This window comes from Quercus lobata, chromosome 10 (assembly GCF_001633185.2).
Source record: "Quercus lobata isolate SW786 chromosome 10, ValleyOak3.0 Primary Assembly, whole genome shotgun sequence".
Taxonomy (NCBI): domain Eukaryota; kingdom Viridiplantae; phylum Streptophyta; class Magnoliopsida; order Fagales; family Fagaceae; genus Quercus; species Quercus lobata.
In genome coordinates this window covers 35,121,443-35,138,256 of record NC_044913.1, presented here as the reverse complement: position 1 = coordinate 35,138,256, position 16,814 = coordinate 35,121,443, and the positions used below count along the sequence as shown (strand labels likewise).

Sequence of the window (16,814 nt, the reverse complement as noted above, 5' to 3'; positions counted from 1 at the left end):
CTTTGTCTTAGGTTTGAGCTTTATTTACTCATTCATCTTGCACCCCTCATGCATCATTATCATTGTTCGTTCATTCATCTCTTGCCCTCTTTTCTCCTTGACCCTTTGTCTATTCCTGACAAAAAGGGGGAGAGTATACTCTAGAGAGTATACCGGAGTGTTTTGTCATTTCTATATGACTCTTGTGCACATCTTTAGGGGGAGAAATTCTATTTCTCATGCACATTTGTAGGGGGAGAGATATTCCATAGGGAAGATGCATATACCAAGGGGGAAAAGATATTGAGATAATAAGAAAACTTTGTTTTGTTTGTTTCTCTTTATGTTTGTTTTCTTATATTGCATCATGTTTTTGTTTTGGACATGCATATATCCCTATGCTATTGTGCTTCTTTGAATGCATGTTCGGATGATCATTTGCTTTGCTATGTGATCATTGTAGTCATTTCTATATGACTGTTTTGGTATATGATCAAGTTGCTCACATGTTTCACATCATGTTTACTTGATAGTAATTTACTTGTTATATTATACTTGTCCTTTTATTATTTGCTTTACCTTGAGGGTCTAATGTGTTTTGTGCAAGTGTTTCAGGTTACAAGTATATATGCTCCAAGTGCATCACAGTTTCTCATCACTTTGAAGGGGAGAAATTTTAAGCACTTTTAATTTATATTGTTTAAGTTTATATTCAGTATTTTGTACTTTGTACCCATGTTGCTTATGTAAGTTTTTAGGGTTATGTTTTATGCATAGTCTGTAGGCTTTATGGTTTGTACCATGCTTTATGCAGCCTCTATAATTTTGTTAAATCAGTACCTCTATCCAAATGTCATGCATTTTCTGATTAAGTACTGTCACTCTTATGCCCTTGTAAAATTGTTCCTAGATGCATATACTTTGTGTATTATGCATTGGTTGAGTGTTAAGCATACAAGTATCTTGCCTTGTGCTTGTTAACTTGTATGTCCTTATATTCATTCCAAGTGTGAATGAGCACTGTGATCACTACCTTGTGGTGTTCACTTGGTTGATCAAGCCATAGTTTGTTTCTTAACTCCATCTTTACTTGATCACATATTACCTGTTTCATATGCATTTCACGATTTTCTGTTTAACAATGATCATGGTGTATTGTTGTGTTTTAGGAGTCTTATGTTCATATGATTCAAGTGCTTCACAGTTTCTAGATTTAGGTGTGAGTGAGTTTTTCCATTGTTCCCAAACTCACGTTTAAGTCTAGAGTCTGTTTTAGGGTGTTTTGTCACGGAATAGCCAAAGGGGGAGATTGTAAGGTTGAATTTAATCAACCATGTGTTGGCTTTATTCCGTGACATATTTGCTTGTAATACAGCACTTAGAAACCCTGTATTTAGGTGGGAATCATGTAAGGGTAGTGTGTGAGAGTGTGTGAAGAAATGCTCAAGACTGTGCAGTAAAGTAGGGACTCGCAGCTGGATCTCGCGGGAAGCTCGCGGCTTGCAAGCCGCCAAAAGTTACACACGCGCAGAGCATGCAAGGGAGCTGAACAGTCATGCCAGCTGGAGCACTACAGGACAAAAATCCAGACTGGCCATTCAGCTAACTCGCGGCTTGAACTCGCGACTCAGTCAAGTCGCGAGGTCAAGTCGCCAGGCAACCCTGTTTTGGGAAAAACTGACTCTTCGCATTCCATTATCACACCAGTATAAATACCCCTCATTTCCACAAAATAGCGTGGTTATTCAGAAAGAAAAACCCTAAGAGAGGTTTCTTAAAAACACCCACCTAATTAGAGAGAGCTACTCATTCTTAGAGAGAAATCTTTGTAGTCTATTCTCATTCCCTCTCTCATTGTCATACCTATTGAGAGGAAATTTCTATCCAAACACTACCCACACCCATTTAGAGTGATGAGTGTTTTTGGAGTTTTGGGAAGTATTGGAAGATGCCAAGGATGGCGGATGCTATGGTCTAGTAGTGGAATCCGGTAAGTTAGAAAAGAAAAAAGTTCGGCGCAACCTCGTTGGAGCAAGAAGCTTGAAGGGCTTAGGTACATCGGGTAGATTAGGCTTGGAGGGTTTATTGCTGTTCATGTATCCCAACTACATTTTCTAGTGGATTATTGACCGCTTAGAGGGCGGCGGAGAGGTTTTACGCCGAGGGCTTCAGTTTCCTCTTCGATAACACATCGTGTGTTGTCCTTGTGTTTGCATCTCTTTTCCCTTTATCTTTGCCTTTTATTTTCTGCTGTGGATGTGATTTTAATTGGCATAGATTGTTTACCAATTCTATATTATAGCTTATGTTCATTTTTCCGCACACTAGTTGTTTGACATAAAGCTTGAATTGGTTAATTTGTAAATTGGGGGTCTAAACGTTCAAGAGTGTTTATACACATATTTGAACTTTCAGATTTTGTCTCCCATTGTGTTTCAAAGGTGTCTATCCAGGAGTACCGGATTGTTTCAAGAATGAATTTGTATACATTGTCCTCACTGTTTAGAAGACTTGAGTTTCTTTGTGGTGACTCCATTTATATCTGTACAACTGAGAATGTTTGCCGTTAAATGCTTTTATAATAAAGATCTCACTTCTAGTAGTTAAAATACAAATTTGATCATCCAGAAACACAGAATGGAACAATGTAATAAGAGAGATGACCGACTATCAAACATTCAGTTGCTCTACTTGTCAGGGTTGAAATGAGGATAGAGTCCCAAAATGTGCTCTGGCATGAAGTCATGCCGTGTCAGAATTCCAACAATTGGAGGCCTCTGTAATATGAAAAAATAAAAAAATAAAAAAGAGTCAGTTTAAATGCATTCGCAATTTTTTAAAGCTAATTGGAGCTGTTATAATGAGGGGACAAAGAAGGAATGGCAGGAGACAATATTGTCCACAAAGTTCTAAAAGGATTAACGGGGGGAGGGATGTCAATCTGTAACAGAAAAATAAATAGATCACAAAGAATTCCCTATTTTTATCATCTAGAAAAATTAAAGGCAAAGACTTATCCTTGAAAAAAGAGGTCATATAACTTGGGGATGTCATTGACAGGCAGTTCCCTAGGTCTGAGCTCATATCTTCCTGAGTTTGAAATCTTTCTTCATCTACTACAAACCAATCATTAATGCTATGTTTGGAAGTTTGGAGGGAGAGGAGAGGAGAGTAGAAGGGAGTAGAGGAGATGAGAGTAGTGGGGAGGAGAGTAGAGGGGAATGGTTATCCTCCACCTTGTTTGGATGATTTTAAAATTAAGGAGGAGAGGAATAATTAGCATTTTCATAGTTTGTAATTTTGTTAATATGGTAAGGGTAAATTGGTGATTCATTTGGTCAAGCATTTCTATGCTCTACTCTCCCTCAAAATCTCTCCAATTTAGGGGAATTAAAAATAAGAGGAATTAAAAATAAGAGGTTAGAAGTAGTTAGAACCCCTTCAAACCCTTCCAAATCTCTCCCCCTCCTCTTTTAAAAATATTCAAATAAGGTAATTTAACTTACTTTCCCTCGCTCTACTCTACTCCCCTATACTCTCTTTACATCCAAACAAGCTATAAAAGAGAGAGAGAGAACTTACCCCTTGACTCTTTGGTACAACACACATGTGCCTGAGACCAAGTTGCCGAAAGAGAATTGCAGCTTTGGCTAGTGACATCGTCTCAACCACTGTGTATGGGGATGCATTGGTAATAGGATGAAGATCAATATACATTTCCATCTCTTCCACTTTAATATCTAGATCGTCAAGTTTGATTCCCTTCCCAGAACCTGCCTTGGCAAAATCGAATGCAGCAAATCCTTGCAAGATATCATCCCCAGTAACCACCCTATCCATTGAAAAGTTCTTTCCCTTCAGCAAAACTAGTAAATGAGACCTCAAAACGACCCCACACAATTCTGGTGCCTCTGAGAAAGGTGGTTCATCAATCACAGGGAACCCGTTATGCCCTGTTGTCCTCAAAGCATGTAATATGTTCCCTACCTTTTCAACGCCGGAAAAGATGACCAGTGGACCAGAAACAACATCTCGTGCAACCAAATGCCTCATGTAGGGTTCTGCATGAGCCTCCAAATAAGGCAAACCCTTTATTTTCAGTATTTGGTCATAGACACCCTTGTTGAAGTTATCAGCCACAGTTTTTGAGATCAGGAGAACCAACATCACAAGGGGAAGCAATAATAAGTCATTGGTGAGCTCCAGCAATATAATACATAGGGAAACAGTCATTCTCATGGTGCCACCAAGAAAGGATGCAGCTCCAAGAAGGGCAAAGAGGCCTGTGTCAAGAGAGGAGAGTGATTCAAATAATCTCCCAACAAGACGTCCATAGCAAGCTCCAGCTAGTATGACAGGGATAAAGAGACCAGAGGGAATAGCAATTCCGTAAGTGATAATTCCAAGGCAATAAACGGCACCGAAGAAGATGAAAAGACTGGAAATATGAAATTCTTTCACAGTACTAGTGCTGAACAGGTTGCGAATAGCATCATCATTAGTATTTAGAAATAGGGAGGCAAGGTCATTGTAGTACCCTGATGGGCACTGGAAGCTTTTGTAGTTTCCAGATTTACCAACAGTGGGACAGCTCACTGACAAGTCAGTGGGGCAGGGCATGCACTTTGCAATCCATGGCAAACCAAAAGAACAACACGAAGTCAAGAGTGAGATGGTGATAACTAGTAAGATCTTGAGAACAGCACCTCTTCTGCAAAATCAAGAGAGTGGGCAGTGAGAATTGGTCTAAGAAGAAAATTATTTGACTAAAGGGGGTGTAACTGATTATTATTGTCACAGATCTCCACTCATTTGTTTTATGTCCAAAGCATGTGGTCAACTTTTACCATGCCAGTGGGATTGGCATAGTTACATGCTTTATCAAAAAAGAAGCAGAAATGCTTGTGATGCTTTCATTTTATTAACTAAGCTTTTATGTAACAAACTATTTCTACTTTTTATGTGGGTAAAAAAATATATTTCCAACCAACATAGAATAGGACGACATACTCATTGATGATGCTATAAGTGCGAAGGACCTTGTCCACAAAATAATTATATATGCTTCCAAGAATGCCTCCAATAATTCCTAGGAAAATTACTACTAATATATCTGGTGCACTATAAGTTGCACTGGCAGAACTGACGTCATACATTATAAGACCTCCTTCACCAAATAGCCCACATTTTCCAGTGGTACAGTATTGTATGAAAGCCCTCAAAACTATGGCAACTACTGCAGTTGTAAAAAAGGTCCTCCAAAGTAGAGCACTCCGCCACCTGAAGCAAGGAGAAGAAGAAGCACATTGGATTTCAGAAATTACAAGAACCAAGTTAAGATTGATGAAAGAGTAAACTGCTGAAAACCAGACAAAGATTAAAAATGTATAAAGCTAAACTTCCTCCTCAGCAGACTTGCAATCAAGCAGGGCCACAACAAGGACCAGAAACTTGTGCAAAAGCAAGGGCATTAATAGAATATGATAACGGATTAGGGGCAAATTTGATTTACAAAATTTTTTCCCCAATAGGGGCAATATAGTTCTACACATGCTACAGTGGATATAAAATCAAGCATTCTGATTGCTATGCCATTTTCTTTCCTTCATTTGGAAAAGAAATTTTCTGATTTGAATAGACTGATAAATTTTTCTTCAATGCATCATTTCAGTCACCTAGCAGCAAAAATGTTACAGAAACATTTTGCAAGTGCTATGGAACAGCTGAAATAGCTGGCATGCATGAAAATACATGTGAACATAATGCAAAACTTGTTAAGATTAAGTCTTGCATTAGTTAATGATAAACTTTATATGCTTTTGGCGTAGACACCCACTTATATTGAATGACACTGTCAGGTTTAGGGAGATGGTGTACTAAGTACTAAAATGTATCAATATGGGATACGAGAGTGAATATATTTAATCATTTTTGTGGATAAAAGCTATTTGAAAACATAAAGACACAGACATACACAAAGAAACTGTCATAGCACAATAGATAGCATAGCCATAATGTTACACCCTCAATCCTCAAGTTGGTTGGCTACATTCGGTGGTATAAGTGAGCTGAGGGAGGCATGCAATGGACTGAGCAGGGGTGCATGCTTGCACGAGTGGGTTGAGAAGGCAGTGTGATAATGGCCTTGAAAATGTGATGGACCATGGTCAAGGCTTGGCTGGTTGCAAGCCTATTGTGTGCAGTAGACAGCATGTGAGCCATCGGTTCAAGTACAAGATACTATCATTATCGCCTGGACAATTAGACATCCAACCCAAAATAGCAACGACCCAATTGCAAGAGCAGAGCTCTACCAACTAAGCTATATCCCCCCTAGCCAAGTGGAGCATGCATGAAGGAGTCAGATGCTTCTTCTATTCTTTTACTTGGCGCAGCTAGGAAATGTTGGACTTGAACCAGAGACCTCGCCTGTGAAGTAAATAACCACACCTACGGTCCAACCAATTGGGAGAGAATCAATAGATTCCTTTTCAGGAGCAATTCATCCTTCCCAAACACAACATACAACTCTCCAGTGTACTGCACTCTCCAAGTGTGCTTGTTCCCCTCCTTCTTCCTTACCATGGCAAGTCTCTATGAATAACTCCGATGAAAAGAAAAAAGAAGGCATTAAGAGGATGAGCCATGGGCAGGTTGATGGGCAGTGTGTGGATTGTTCACGTGCAAGTCAGGGTTGAGCTACTAAGTATGTTGGTATATTTATGAATGTGGGAAACGAGTTTGGGCTGTGGAATGCTTTGCAAAAGCAAGGTTGGGCTACATATGGGTGATGCGAGGTAGTGGGGCTGTGTGGCCAGATTTAGGGTGGCATTGGCACAGGCCAAGTCCTCCATTGTGTGCATTGGCTAAGTAGTGTAATTGAGCATATGCTTGGGTTGCCAGATGGGTTTGCATAGCCTATGGTGGGCTGGGACACGTGCACAGGTAGTGATATGTGTAGAACAAGTGGAAACATCCTAGTTTGACAATTACCAAGTAGTTGGTATGCAGATAATGGAGATGTTCTGGCAGCATGGAAAGCCTCCAAGACAACAATGTTGGTTCCAAAGAGTAATTCCAGATTGTTGCAGAAAGTATAACGTAACTGCCATTTGCACTTTGATCAAAAGTGTTGAGGGAGGCAACATCATGAAGAAGAGATGCATGTGAGACATTTAGGCAGTAGGGGTGAGTTCTGTGTAAGACAAAACAAGTTCTCTTAGGCTGTTGGGTTGTCAACAGCATGCTTAAAGCAGTCAATAGATTGAGAAATGTAGGATTAGTGTAATCTGTGCATATCTTGTAAGCCATGGTGACTGGTTTAGACTATGATAGAATCCCTTGTCAGTGTTTTGTGAGAGGGAGCCTTAGTTGTCCTTTGTAGTTGCGGTAAAGTTATAAAGGTTGGGAGTACTTTCCATATGCTGTTATATTGTGCGCTCTTTATTCACATACACCGTAGGACAGCTCCTTTGTATGTGTGATGGGTTATTGACTGACAAGTGACAACTAAACACACTTACTTTTTTTTTTTGAGAAGATAAATATGCTTACTTAATGCCATTACAAGCCAAAATTTTTGGGGTAAAAATTTTCCATGCACAGCATGATAAACATTAAAACCCCTTTTACACCATCTAATATACTCTAAATTTTTACAAAATTAAACAAACCAAAGGAGACAAAATTTTAAACAAAATTATGAAAGGAAAAAAAAAATACACATAGATCCTTACACTATCTTATTTAACATGCAATATTGGTATATTCTAAAATATTGGACCCCACATAATTCCTTCTAAGTTAACTGTCATCAAGAAACACACACACACATATGTATAATATATCTCAAAACTCACAAATTTATACTTCAGAATTTCAATATTTCAAGGAGCTGTTATATCATTTTCCACAGGATTATGTACATTTTATATGTTCCAATGGAAAAGAAACTACAGAGTCTGCAGTCAAATCAAGTTTATTAGTACATCAAGTATACAAAGTCATCTAATGGAGCTCTATAACTTTCTAGTCCTGGACCTTTTCCCTGTCCAAATACACCATATATTCAAGCAGTCTCCATCCTTTTAAATTACTGAAGTTGAGAAGAATTTTACCCTATATGGCAATCTGAGAAATTACTTTCTAAATGTCTGGCCATGCTTTGACATGTGCAAAGCTTGAAAATAGAAATCCTAATAAACATGGGAAAGGAAAAAAAAAAAGTTAAATGTGTACATAAGAGAGAGAGATACCATGAAGCTGCCTCTTCTAGGGCAAATAGGACACCACCGACTGGAGCACGAAAAGCAGCAGCCACACCAGCAGCTGCACCACAAGTGATCATGTCTCTCCGGTCCCGGTCATTTTTGAAGTATCTTAGCCATTTCCAAGTCAAATGGTACTTGCGAGAACCCCCCTGCCCCAGTAAATTGGCTATGCAAGCACCTGTGTGGACCATAGGCCCTTCTTTACCCACCATAAAGCCCGCAGAAACACCAAGAACAGATCCAAAAATCTGCCAAAATCAAAACTGTAAACATCACAGACACAGATTTACCTGGATTTTTGTTTCCTTTAATCGTTTTCTGATAAAAAATTAAAAAAAAAATATACTAAAGAATAGGGAAGCTAAAATCAGAGCCTTCTACAATGTAAGAATTAAGCAAACCAGGAAATACAGAACAGTTACTAGGTACTAGCCCCCTACAATCAAGTATAACATTAAAAAAAAAAAATAAATAAATAAATAAAAAAGCATAAACTGGAAGATTTGATCTCAATAAGATGGATAAACAACAAAGGGGATAATGGATCCCCTTCTCTCAACCCTCCAAAGCTGTCAAAAAGAACAGGGGTGTCATTCACCAACACCAAAAATCTAACTGTGAAAAAAAAGAAAAAAGGAAGCTATCCACTTCTTCCATTTCTCACCAAACCCAAACAGTTCAAGAATATCAAGCAATCCCAATTCACATGGTCAAAGGCTTTCTCCAAATCAAGTTTAACTATAAACCCCAGTATCTAGTCCCTGAGCCTGTCATCCAAACATCCATGTGCTATTAAAACTGAATCTAAGATTTGTCAACCTCCAACAAATGCATTCTGATATTTCAACACTAGCTTTCCCCATCACTGTTGTTAGAGTCCATTTGGGAACAGCTTATTTAGTTGAAATTGAAAACATTTTGCTGAAAGTACTGTAGATAAAACTAAAAGCTAACTGAAATAGTACAGTGGGACCCATAAATAGTACTAAAAAATTGTAATAGGACCCATGAATAGTAGTAAAAATAAGCTAAATAATAAAAAAAGTTGCATTTTTCAGCCAATGTCAAATGCAACCTTAGTCTGATTTCTAGTACCTTTGCAAAAATTATATACATGCTTCCAACCAAACAAATTGGTTTAAAGTCTCTTAGGCTTCAGGCTCCATATTTCTTTGGCACTAGGGTTATAAAGCATTAAAGGATATATCAAAACAGCACGCAAAGAAATCTAAGATTTCCTTCTCCATAACTTTGAATGATTCTTTCCTTTAGAAAAAATGAATTATCTTAAACTAGTATTAACCATTTTGTTTCACCATTCAAACCTATCTTAGGACTCAAACAGCTGATCTGTGATTCTCAATAGATACTCCATTTGCCAGCTCTATTGTTTAAGGAAAGATCATGAATACTTTGACTCATTTCCATTTTATTTCTTTCATGTTTACACAGAGGTAGAGGGAACACAAACTTTTCACCTTTACGAAGAGAGTGCTTGGAGCTAGTATTGAATAAGCATCCACACCATTGAGATAGGCTTTCACCTCAGGAATACCAGATCCTGCTGCTGCTGGAGCAATGAAAGCACAAAGAGCTGCAGCAGCAGCAGCTAAACCTACATTGCAACCAGCATATGCTGCGAAAGCCTTGAAATATCTGCACTGAAACCATTACAGTGTCAACGCTATAATAGGGAAATGACATGAGAATTTAAACATGGATCTCACATGCATTCAAGATGGTTAGAAATTATGTATTCTCCCAGCACATGCTCAGTAAAGTGATGTAATTCAATAAAAAGAAAAAACAATAATTGTTGTCACACTACAGTACATATGCAATAGTATATTTAGATGCACCTCAAGTATTCAATCTTTCCAATGATTTTTTTTTTTTTTTTTTAAAAGGAAACAAGGGCAAGAAAATACAAAATTGCATAGCTAAATATTAGTTTACTATTAAATTTGAAAAAGATTTTATTATTCACTCATTTCATTGTATACACTGAAAGCAGGAAATTTAAATCCCAAACTGATCACTATTTTCCATGCTCATATAATTAAAATTTAGAATTTTTTAGTTATATATATATATATATATATATTGTAAAGAACAAAGGAAAAGCCCAGAAAATGTGTGAAGTATGCAGCCCCTATGAGTCCCACTAGAATGAGATGTGTACATGTATGGCTAAAATGTGTTTCATCCAAGATTATAGGGATGGAAATTTTGCTTCACTCTGCCCCAACCTGCTTCATTTTTCCTCACCTCTCTCAGATTTTCCCCTCCCCGCAGGGTTGGGCAGGAATGGGGCGAGATTTTTACCCTACACCCTGGGACAGGGCAATGACGGATTTAGGTGGCCCACCCCGCCGCACCTTGCATATATTACCTTTACTTTATTTATACTTTAAAAATACCCCAGGTTTCTTACTAACTTATTTTATTAAGTATTATAAGACTTGGATGTTAAGACTTTTTTTTTTGTCTTGTTCAATACTTTAGTTTTTATTGTTGAATTGCATGGTAAAATTAGTTCGATTTGATGTTGTCCATTTAATTGCAATTTTAAGTTTGTTTTCATATTATTGTAATAGTGTAGGGCAGGACAAGGCAGGTCAACACAAAGTGAGGCCTTGCAGGGCAGGGCAACATGCCCCGATATGTGGGGCAGGGGGGGGATGGGAAAAGGCAACTACCCTACAAAGCACCCATGATCCAGCCTGCCTGCCCCATTGCCATCCTATCCAAGAACTTCAAAATACCCCTTATGAGACTCTCCCATCCCAATTAGCAAAGAAGAAAAATGTGAGTATCAGAGTATGACATCTCTCAATATGATATGAGGGCAGCAATGAGCTCAATTCCTTCGAAGACTCTCCATGGGCACGCACACATGCATGCACATGCACACACACTCTCATGCACTTTCGCACATGCACACACCCACCTATCCAGCCAATAGCACAAAGTTGCATATGCACGCCTACGGACACATACATGCTCTGGCAAACATTCACATACACAATCATACACACAATCACATGTAGACAATGGCAGAGAGAAGCTACTATCCAGGTAACCTTATTTATCTTTTGTTGCTTTAAAGCACAAACTTCTGAACATATTCGAAAAAGAATGTTGCATGATTGGGTGGGGGTAGGGATAGGCATGACAATGCTTTGAGTAATCTTCTCATGCTTTAAGAGCTGGGCAATTGTAAAATTTGTACTTCATCAATTCTGAATGATGTAAGGAGAGAAGAGGAATTGATGCTGGTGGCAAAAAGTTCATGGAAAGTAAGTTCAAAGACAGAAAAATAATTAGGAATTTGGTTTAAATCCAATGCAAGGGCCGCTTGGAATTTTGTAGCCATTTGCTGCTGGTTCATGTTTTCTTAGTTTTTAGACACTGTGGGTGTTTGTGAAATTTCAAGATTTAGTGGAATGTGTTTAATAAGTGGCCCATGAGTCTTATTTTGAGTTTTTGGACCCTCTTAGTACTTTGTTTTCAGCTAAGATTACTAGTTTCATTATTGTTTTCCATTTTGATGCAGTAATCCTAGTCCAATTAGCCTATGTACATATATAAATATGTATTTGTAATAGCCTATCTATATAGATAAAATTGAATATGAAGAGCCTATAGCTGCTTTTTTTGATGCTCTGTGATACGTTGTGTCAGTCTTCTTCCTTAGGTGATTGGTATGAAAAACCTAGGCTAGGTGTGATTACATAGGCTTGTCTTCTTCTTCTTCTTCCTCTTCTTCTGTTTGACACAGATCATATTTGCTACCTGCAGCAAAGCATACCCGAAATCTCTCTTCTTCTTTTTTGTTGATAAATAATAGCTTTAATTAAAAAAGGTGGAGAGAATACACAAAGTCCTCCTAAAGAATTAGGATGAAAAGATTTTATACTCTATATAAGATAATCTATGAAATCCACAGTAGAATGCAGCTGCATCCAAGAGCATAAGAACACTCATAGTCTCATACAATGATCTCAAAAATGAAGATTTAAGCTTAATGTTTTTGCTCTCTCTTTCCCTCAATATTGCACAAATAAGTCATTAGAGAACTTGCGTCAACCATGGTAAAATGGCATAAGAGCCAAATCTCGCCCAACCAACCCCAAAAATCGCTGACATTAGAGATTTAAGTGGAAGAGATTGTGATACTCTAAATTTTCTAGATTTATGTGTGGATTTGGATTTGAAGCTATTGTGTAGGCATGTATTGAGTCCCTTATTGAATGTTTACTAGGTCGATATGAGTTTTATAAACTACTATGAGGAACCCTAATCATAACTTAATTAATCCTTTTGAAGATAGCATAGATAGTGATACTGCTTCCATAGGTTGTGACAAATGGTAAAAGAGAAGGTGGTACTAAGTTCGAATTATGTCATGACTCTACCTACTATTTTAATAAAAATTAAAAATTAAAAAAACCCTAGAAAAGTGATAATTTATCAAATTCATTGATTCCAATTCCTAATCACCAAAATCCCAAACAAGATGATGTTCTATGAGTGTGTCCCCTCTTAATTTGACATCCCCAAATAGGAATAAATAGAAAAATCCTAATCAACAATAATGGAAAATAGTTTTGGAAACAGTTTGTTCAAAGCTTGATTCTCACACCATATATCAGGCCACACATAGTGAATACAATTATAAAACTGAAAATCTCTCCCACTCTTCCCTAATACTCCTCCATAGACTAGTACCTCTAACTAAACTCATTGTCCATTGCATCCATGCTTCCCCAAATTATACACCAGTCCTGGTCACCAAAGATGGTTTTTTTTTTTATGACGTAAGAGAACTTCACTCAAATTAGATAGATGCCGCAAAGCATATTGTACAAGTACAACAATCCCCACTATTAATCAAACCCTTACAGTCAATTAACCCCACCCACCAAAACCAATTACCGGATAATCCAAGAGCTTTTCATCGCCGACAGGATAAGCAATTTATCCTCATGCCCAAGAGGAACACCAAAGATGGCTTTTGTCCTCGCTAAAGTTCCAAACTCATTTTCCTAACAAGCCCTAATTAGAAACACCCAATTTTCAAATCCCTAGCCACAAAATCTTTAGTTGAACATATAAACATACTATACTTAAATTTCAAATTCCAATTGTGGCAACCCCATATTTTCCCTATACCTGTGACACAATCAAACCACAATCAAGAAATCCAAGATGGTGCTGAAATTAGCAGCCTTGGAACAGCTTGTGTACTAAAGGACAGAGGATCTTTGAATTTGACACTATATTTTTCAGTACACAAGGCCAATGAACTGTAGCTCAAATAGTACCTCTTCCCTCCCATGAGAATGGGTGGACATTGAGTTCATGACTCATAAGTATAAGGCCCATTGAGTACAAGTGTAAATCACAATCCAAAAAAGTAGGAATGGTTGAAGTAGGAATGGGGAAATTCTGGGCAATTGGGGTTTGATGGGGCAAATTAGGGAAATTTATAAGTAACTATGCTTGATTTTAAGTCTGGTTTGCAGCAAGCAACAAATGATTCCTAAGATAATTTAAAAGAGAGAGAGAGAGAGAGAGAGTGATGACAGTACAAGCAATCTCCTTTACATTTCCTTGGTCAAGCACACCTCTGATAGAATGTGATGGCAGTTTCAGAAGAAGCAATAAAGTTATTGAAACCTTTCAACCTTTCATTACAGAATACATACTCTGTATGTAGGGTGCTGCAACATCTTTTCCTAATAGGACTACAATTCCTATATTAAATGAAAGCAATTAAAACTAAACAGAACAAAATAAAATTCTAAATCCAAAAAAAAAAAATGGTAAAACACTCAAAAAAGGACTACAGGTATAGGTATAATCCATTCTAGCAATTTTGGAAATTACCAAAACACCCATGGTTTTTTTTTAAGACTAAGAAAACAATCAGAGAACTATACGCTTAAAGAAAATCAAAACAAATCTTCCTTTTGGTTCACATTCTACAATATAAAATATAGTGAAGGAAAGATGAGAAAAGAAATAGAAGTTGTCTTACTTGTCCTCAGACATGAGATTGCTAGTCAGCAACAACTTGAAACCAGCTATATTCTCAACTGCAATATTGTTGAAGAAGCCAACTAGTCCAGTACCTAGCCCAATAAGAAGTGCAAATGCCCACTTGAGTAAAACGTACTGAAATATCTGAATCTTCTTCCGTGACCTCCAGTCCTGCTTAAATAATTCATTTTCAATAATCCTGAAATGGCACAAACAAGTAAACCTCTAATCGCCTTAGCCTTCAGTCCTGATATTAGTAAAACAGGCTCTTAGATAAAAGTGAGGTAATTCCCAAAGTTATGATGTTTCATTCTGGTCAGCTTGGAAATAAAACTGTGACACAAACATACTCATAAACTTGTAAATGCATTGTAAAACAGAATAGAAGAAAAGCTTTTTGTATATGAAGATGAAAAATAAATATAAGTACGTACATCAAACACTATGCACCCAGACACACGAAAGAGGCTAATTTAAAAGTAAGAAAGAAAACAAGGCTGTAAACAGAAATTTGTCAGTGTAACAGCTTGCAACTTTTACAACTGAATCACATGTGTGTTGACAACTTAATTGTTAAAGGGGCTTCAGTAAGGCCAAAATCAATAGCAAGGAGTACCATGATCAAAATCATTAATCATTAAAATGCATCTTTTGAAGGATAACTCTATACACAATGTAGTATCATCTGCTTGTTGTACATCAATCAAGAGCAGAACTTCAGTGGAAATTCGTCCATAAAAATTAGCAAGTCCTTTATGAATTCAATAGTCCTGCTAATTAGGCACTATCCACTCCTTCAATCCTCAGTGAATCTGCTTGTTATAGGCAAAGAACCGGAATATCTCTTCCATAATCAAATTCAAGACCCTAAATGAAAATTACTGCTTTCAAAGCTAAATCCAATCATATTAAATTAACCCCAACTCAAATTTCAAAGACCACTTCCCTTATAATCACCTTTCGTTAAAATATTTGGAGAACATGCTCAAAATAAAAATGGTGACATAACACATGCATACTGGAAGCTGTTCTTTTTATATAAATGGCTTTAGATTACTTTGTTTTGCATGGTGAAATCATTCATGAAAAAAAAAAAAAAAAAAAAAATTTTGATACAGAACTTACTCATAGTCAAGGCTCTCAATGGGGCAAACATTGGCACCAACAATGGCAATCTGGGAGGTGGTGTTGATCCTCTTCACCAGAAGCGGCTTTGTGTATGATAAGCTTTTGTCCGATACCTCTGACCTGCACCTCTCAATCTCCTTCCCATCCAACAGACCCTCATTTTCAATGTCAAGCACATCATCACTGTGGTTCACATATTTTTCTTGATCCATTCCCTTGCTGTCTATTCTTGTTTGAGATTTTCGGCAACTTAGTATTACACTTACTTAGTAAATCTATCTGCATGCAAAATCCACAAAATCCTAATCATAATTGAGAAATTCAGATGGCAAATTCAAAACTTAATTAACTACAAACAATTTCCATACTCCCTGATGAACACAAACTGGAACAGAGTAATGATCACAAATATTTATATGATATCAATTGAATTGGTGAAATTAAGCATATGCAAAACCATCTAAAGATAGGATGACAAAGGCGCGAACAGTCCAAGTATCTAATACGCATCACCTTATATCAAATATACATGATATGTGTAGAGTGGGTCTGATTGGTGAAATTATTGCCGAGAGACCTCAGACCTTGCTATCATTACTGTTTATTTTCGGTTTGGTTTTGTGGACTCAGTGATTAGTATCATTTCATTTTTATTTAGTCCTGCTTCCATTATAGCAATAAAATTTTCAAAAAAAATTCCAAACACAAAAAACAGAGAAATTAATTAATACTATAATAAGAACAACAAAGAGTTAATAACATGGTTGAAGGTTGTTGTGTACTTACAACAATACACGATTTGACGTTGCTTGCTTCTGCTTTAAAAAGTCAAAGTCAGTCGATCTTTATGAAGGACTCATTTTGGAGATAAGGTACACATACTAATCATAGAGGAATTTGAGTAATTGCAATCAGGGATCTTTCATTCAAATGAATCATCAATTTGGGATAGAAAAAAATAAATGGAAGGACCACACCATCATGGTGTCGACTGAAAATGATGATCAAGTGGACGAGTTAGAATAAAAGACAGCGACGTTGTTTTAACACAAAAAAGTAATAAATAATAACTCTGACACATACAGAGCAGCAGAGAGAGAGAGAACTGAAGTCATGTGTTGCGTGCAAGAGCGAAAGAGAGATGTGAAAAGTCTTTTCACGATTGGCTAATAATGCAATCTAGACAAAAACGTGGGTGAACTACTGATGGATGGGATAGCGTCCAAAAATTATTAGGTGCCGCCTAAGATTTTTAAAATTATTAACTACTCTTATTGAAGTAATGGGATTCGAGGTACACCCTATAGAAAATTCATAGGCATTCTTTGGACATAAATAAATGCTGAGAAGAAAAAATGCTGCTTTTTCGTCTCATATTTGTGGCGAATTTTA

At 37.2% G+C, this 16,814-nt stretch overlaps 1 protein-coding gene across 6 annotated transcripts; it reads right to left on the bottom strand.

Annotated features, from left to right (window-relative positions):
* Positions 1-2,407: 2,407 nt before the first annotated feature.
* On the bottom strand, positions 2,408-16,534 carry LOC115964165 (chloride channel protein CLC-c-like). Of its 6 annotated transcripts, none has more exons than XM_031083516.1 (8): positions 16,209-16,534; positions 15,420-15,697; positions 14,293-14,493; positions 9,728-9,905; positions 8,235-8,497; positions 4,990-5,259; positions 3,562-4,690; positions 2,408-2,756 (listed from the first exon to the last, which is right to left on the bottom strand). In XM_031083516.1, exons 2-8 carry the CDS (start codon positions 15,632-15,634, stop codon positions 2,667-2,669), a joined length of 2,346 nt encoding a protein of 781 aa, XP_030939376.1. In that variant the 5' UTR covers positions 15,635-15,697; positions 16,209-16,534; the 3' UTR covers positions 2,408-2,666. The 6 variants fall into 6 exon arrangements, with proteins under 6 accessions (XP_030939376.1, XP_030939373.1, XP_030939374.1 ...); XM_031083513.1 differs by having other exon boundaries at positions 15,420-15,701; positions 16,209-16,533; XM_031083514.1 differs by lacking the exon at positions 16,209-16,534 and adding an exon at positions 15,936-16,117 and having other exon boundaries at positions 15,420-15,701.
* Positions 16,535-16,814: the final 280 nt, after the last annotated feature.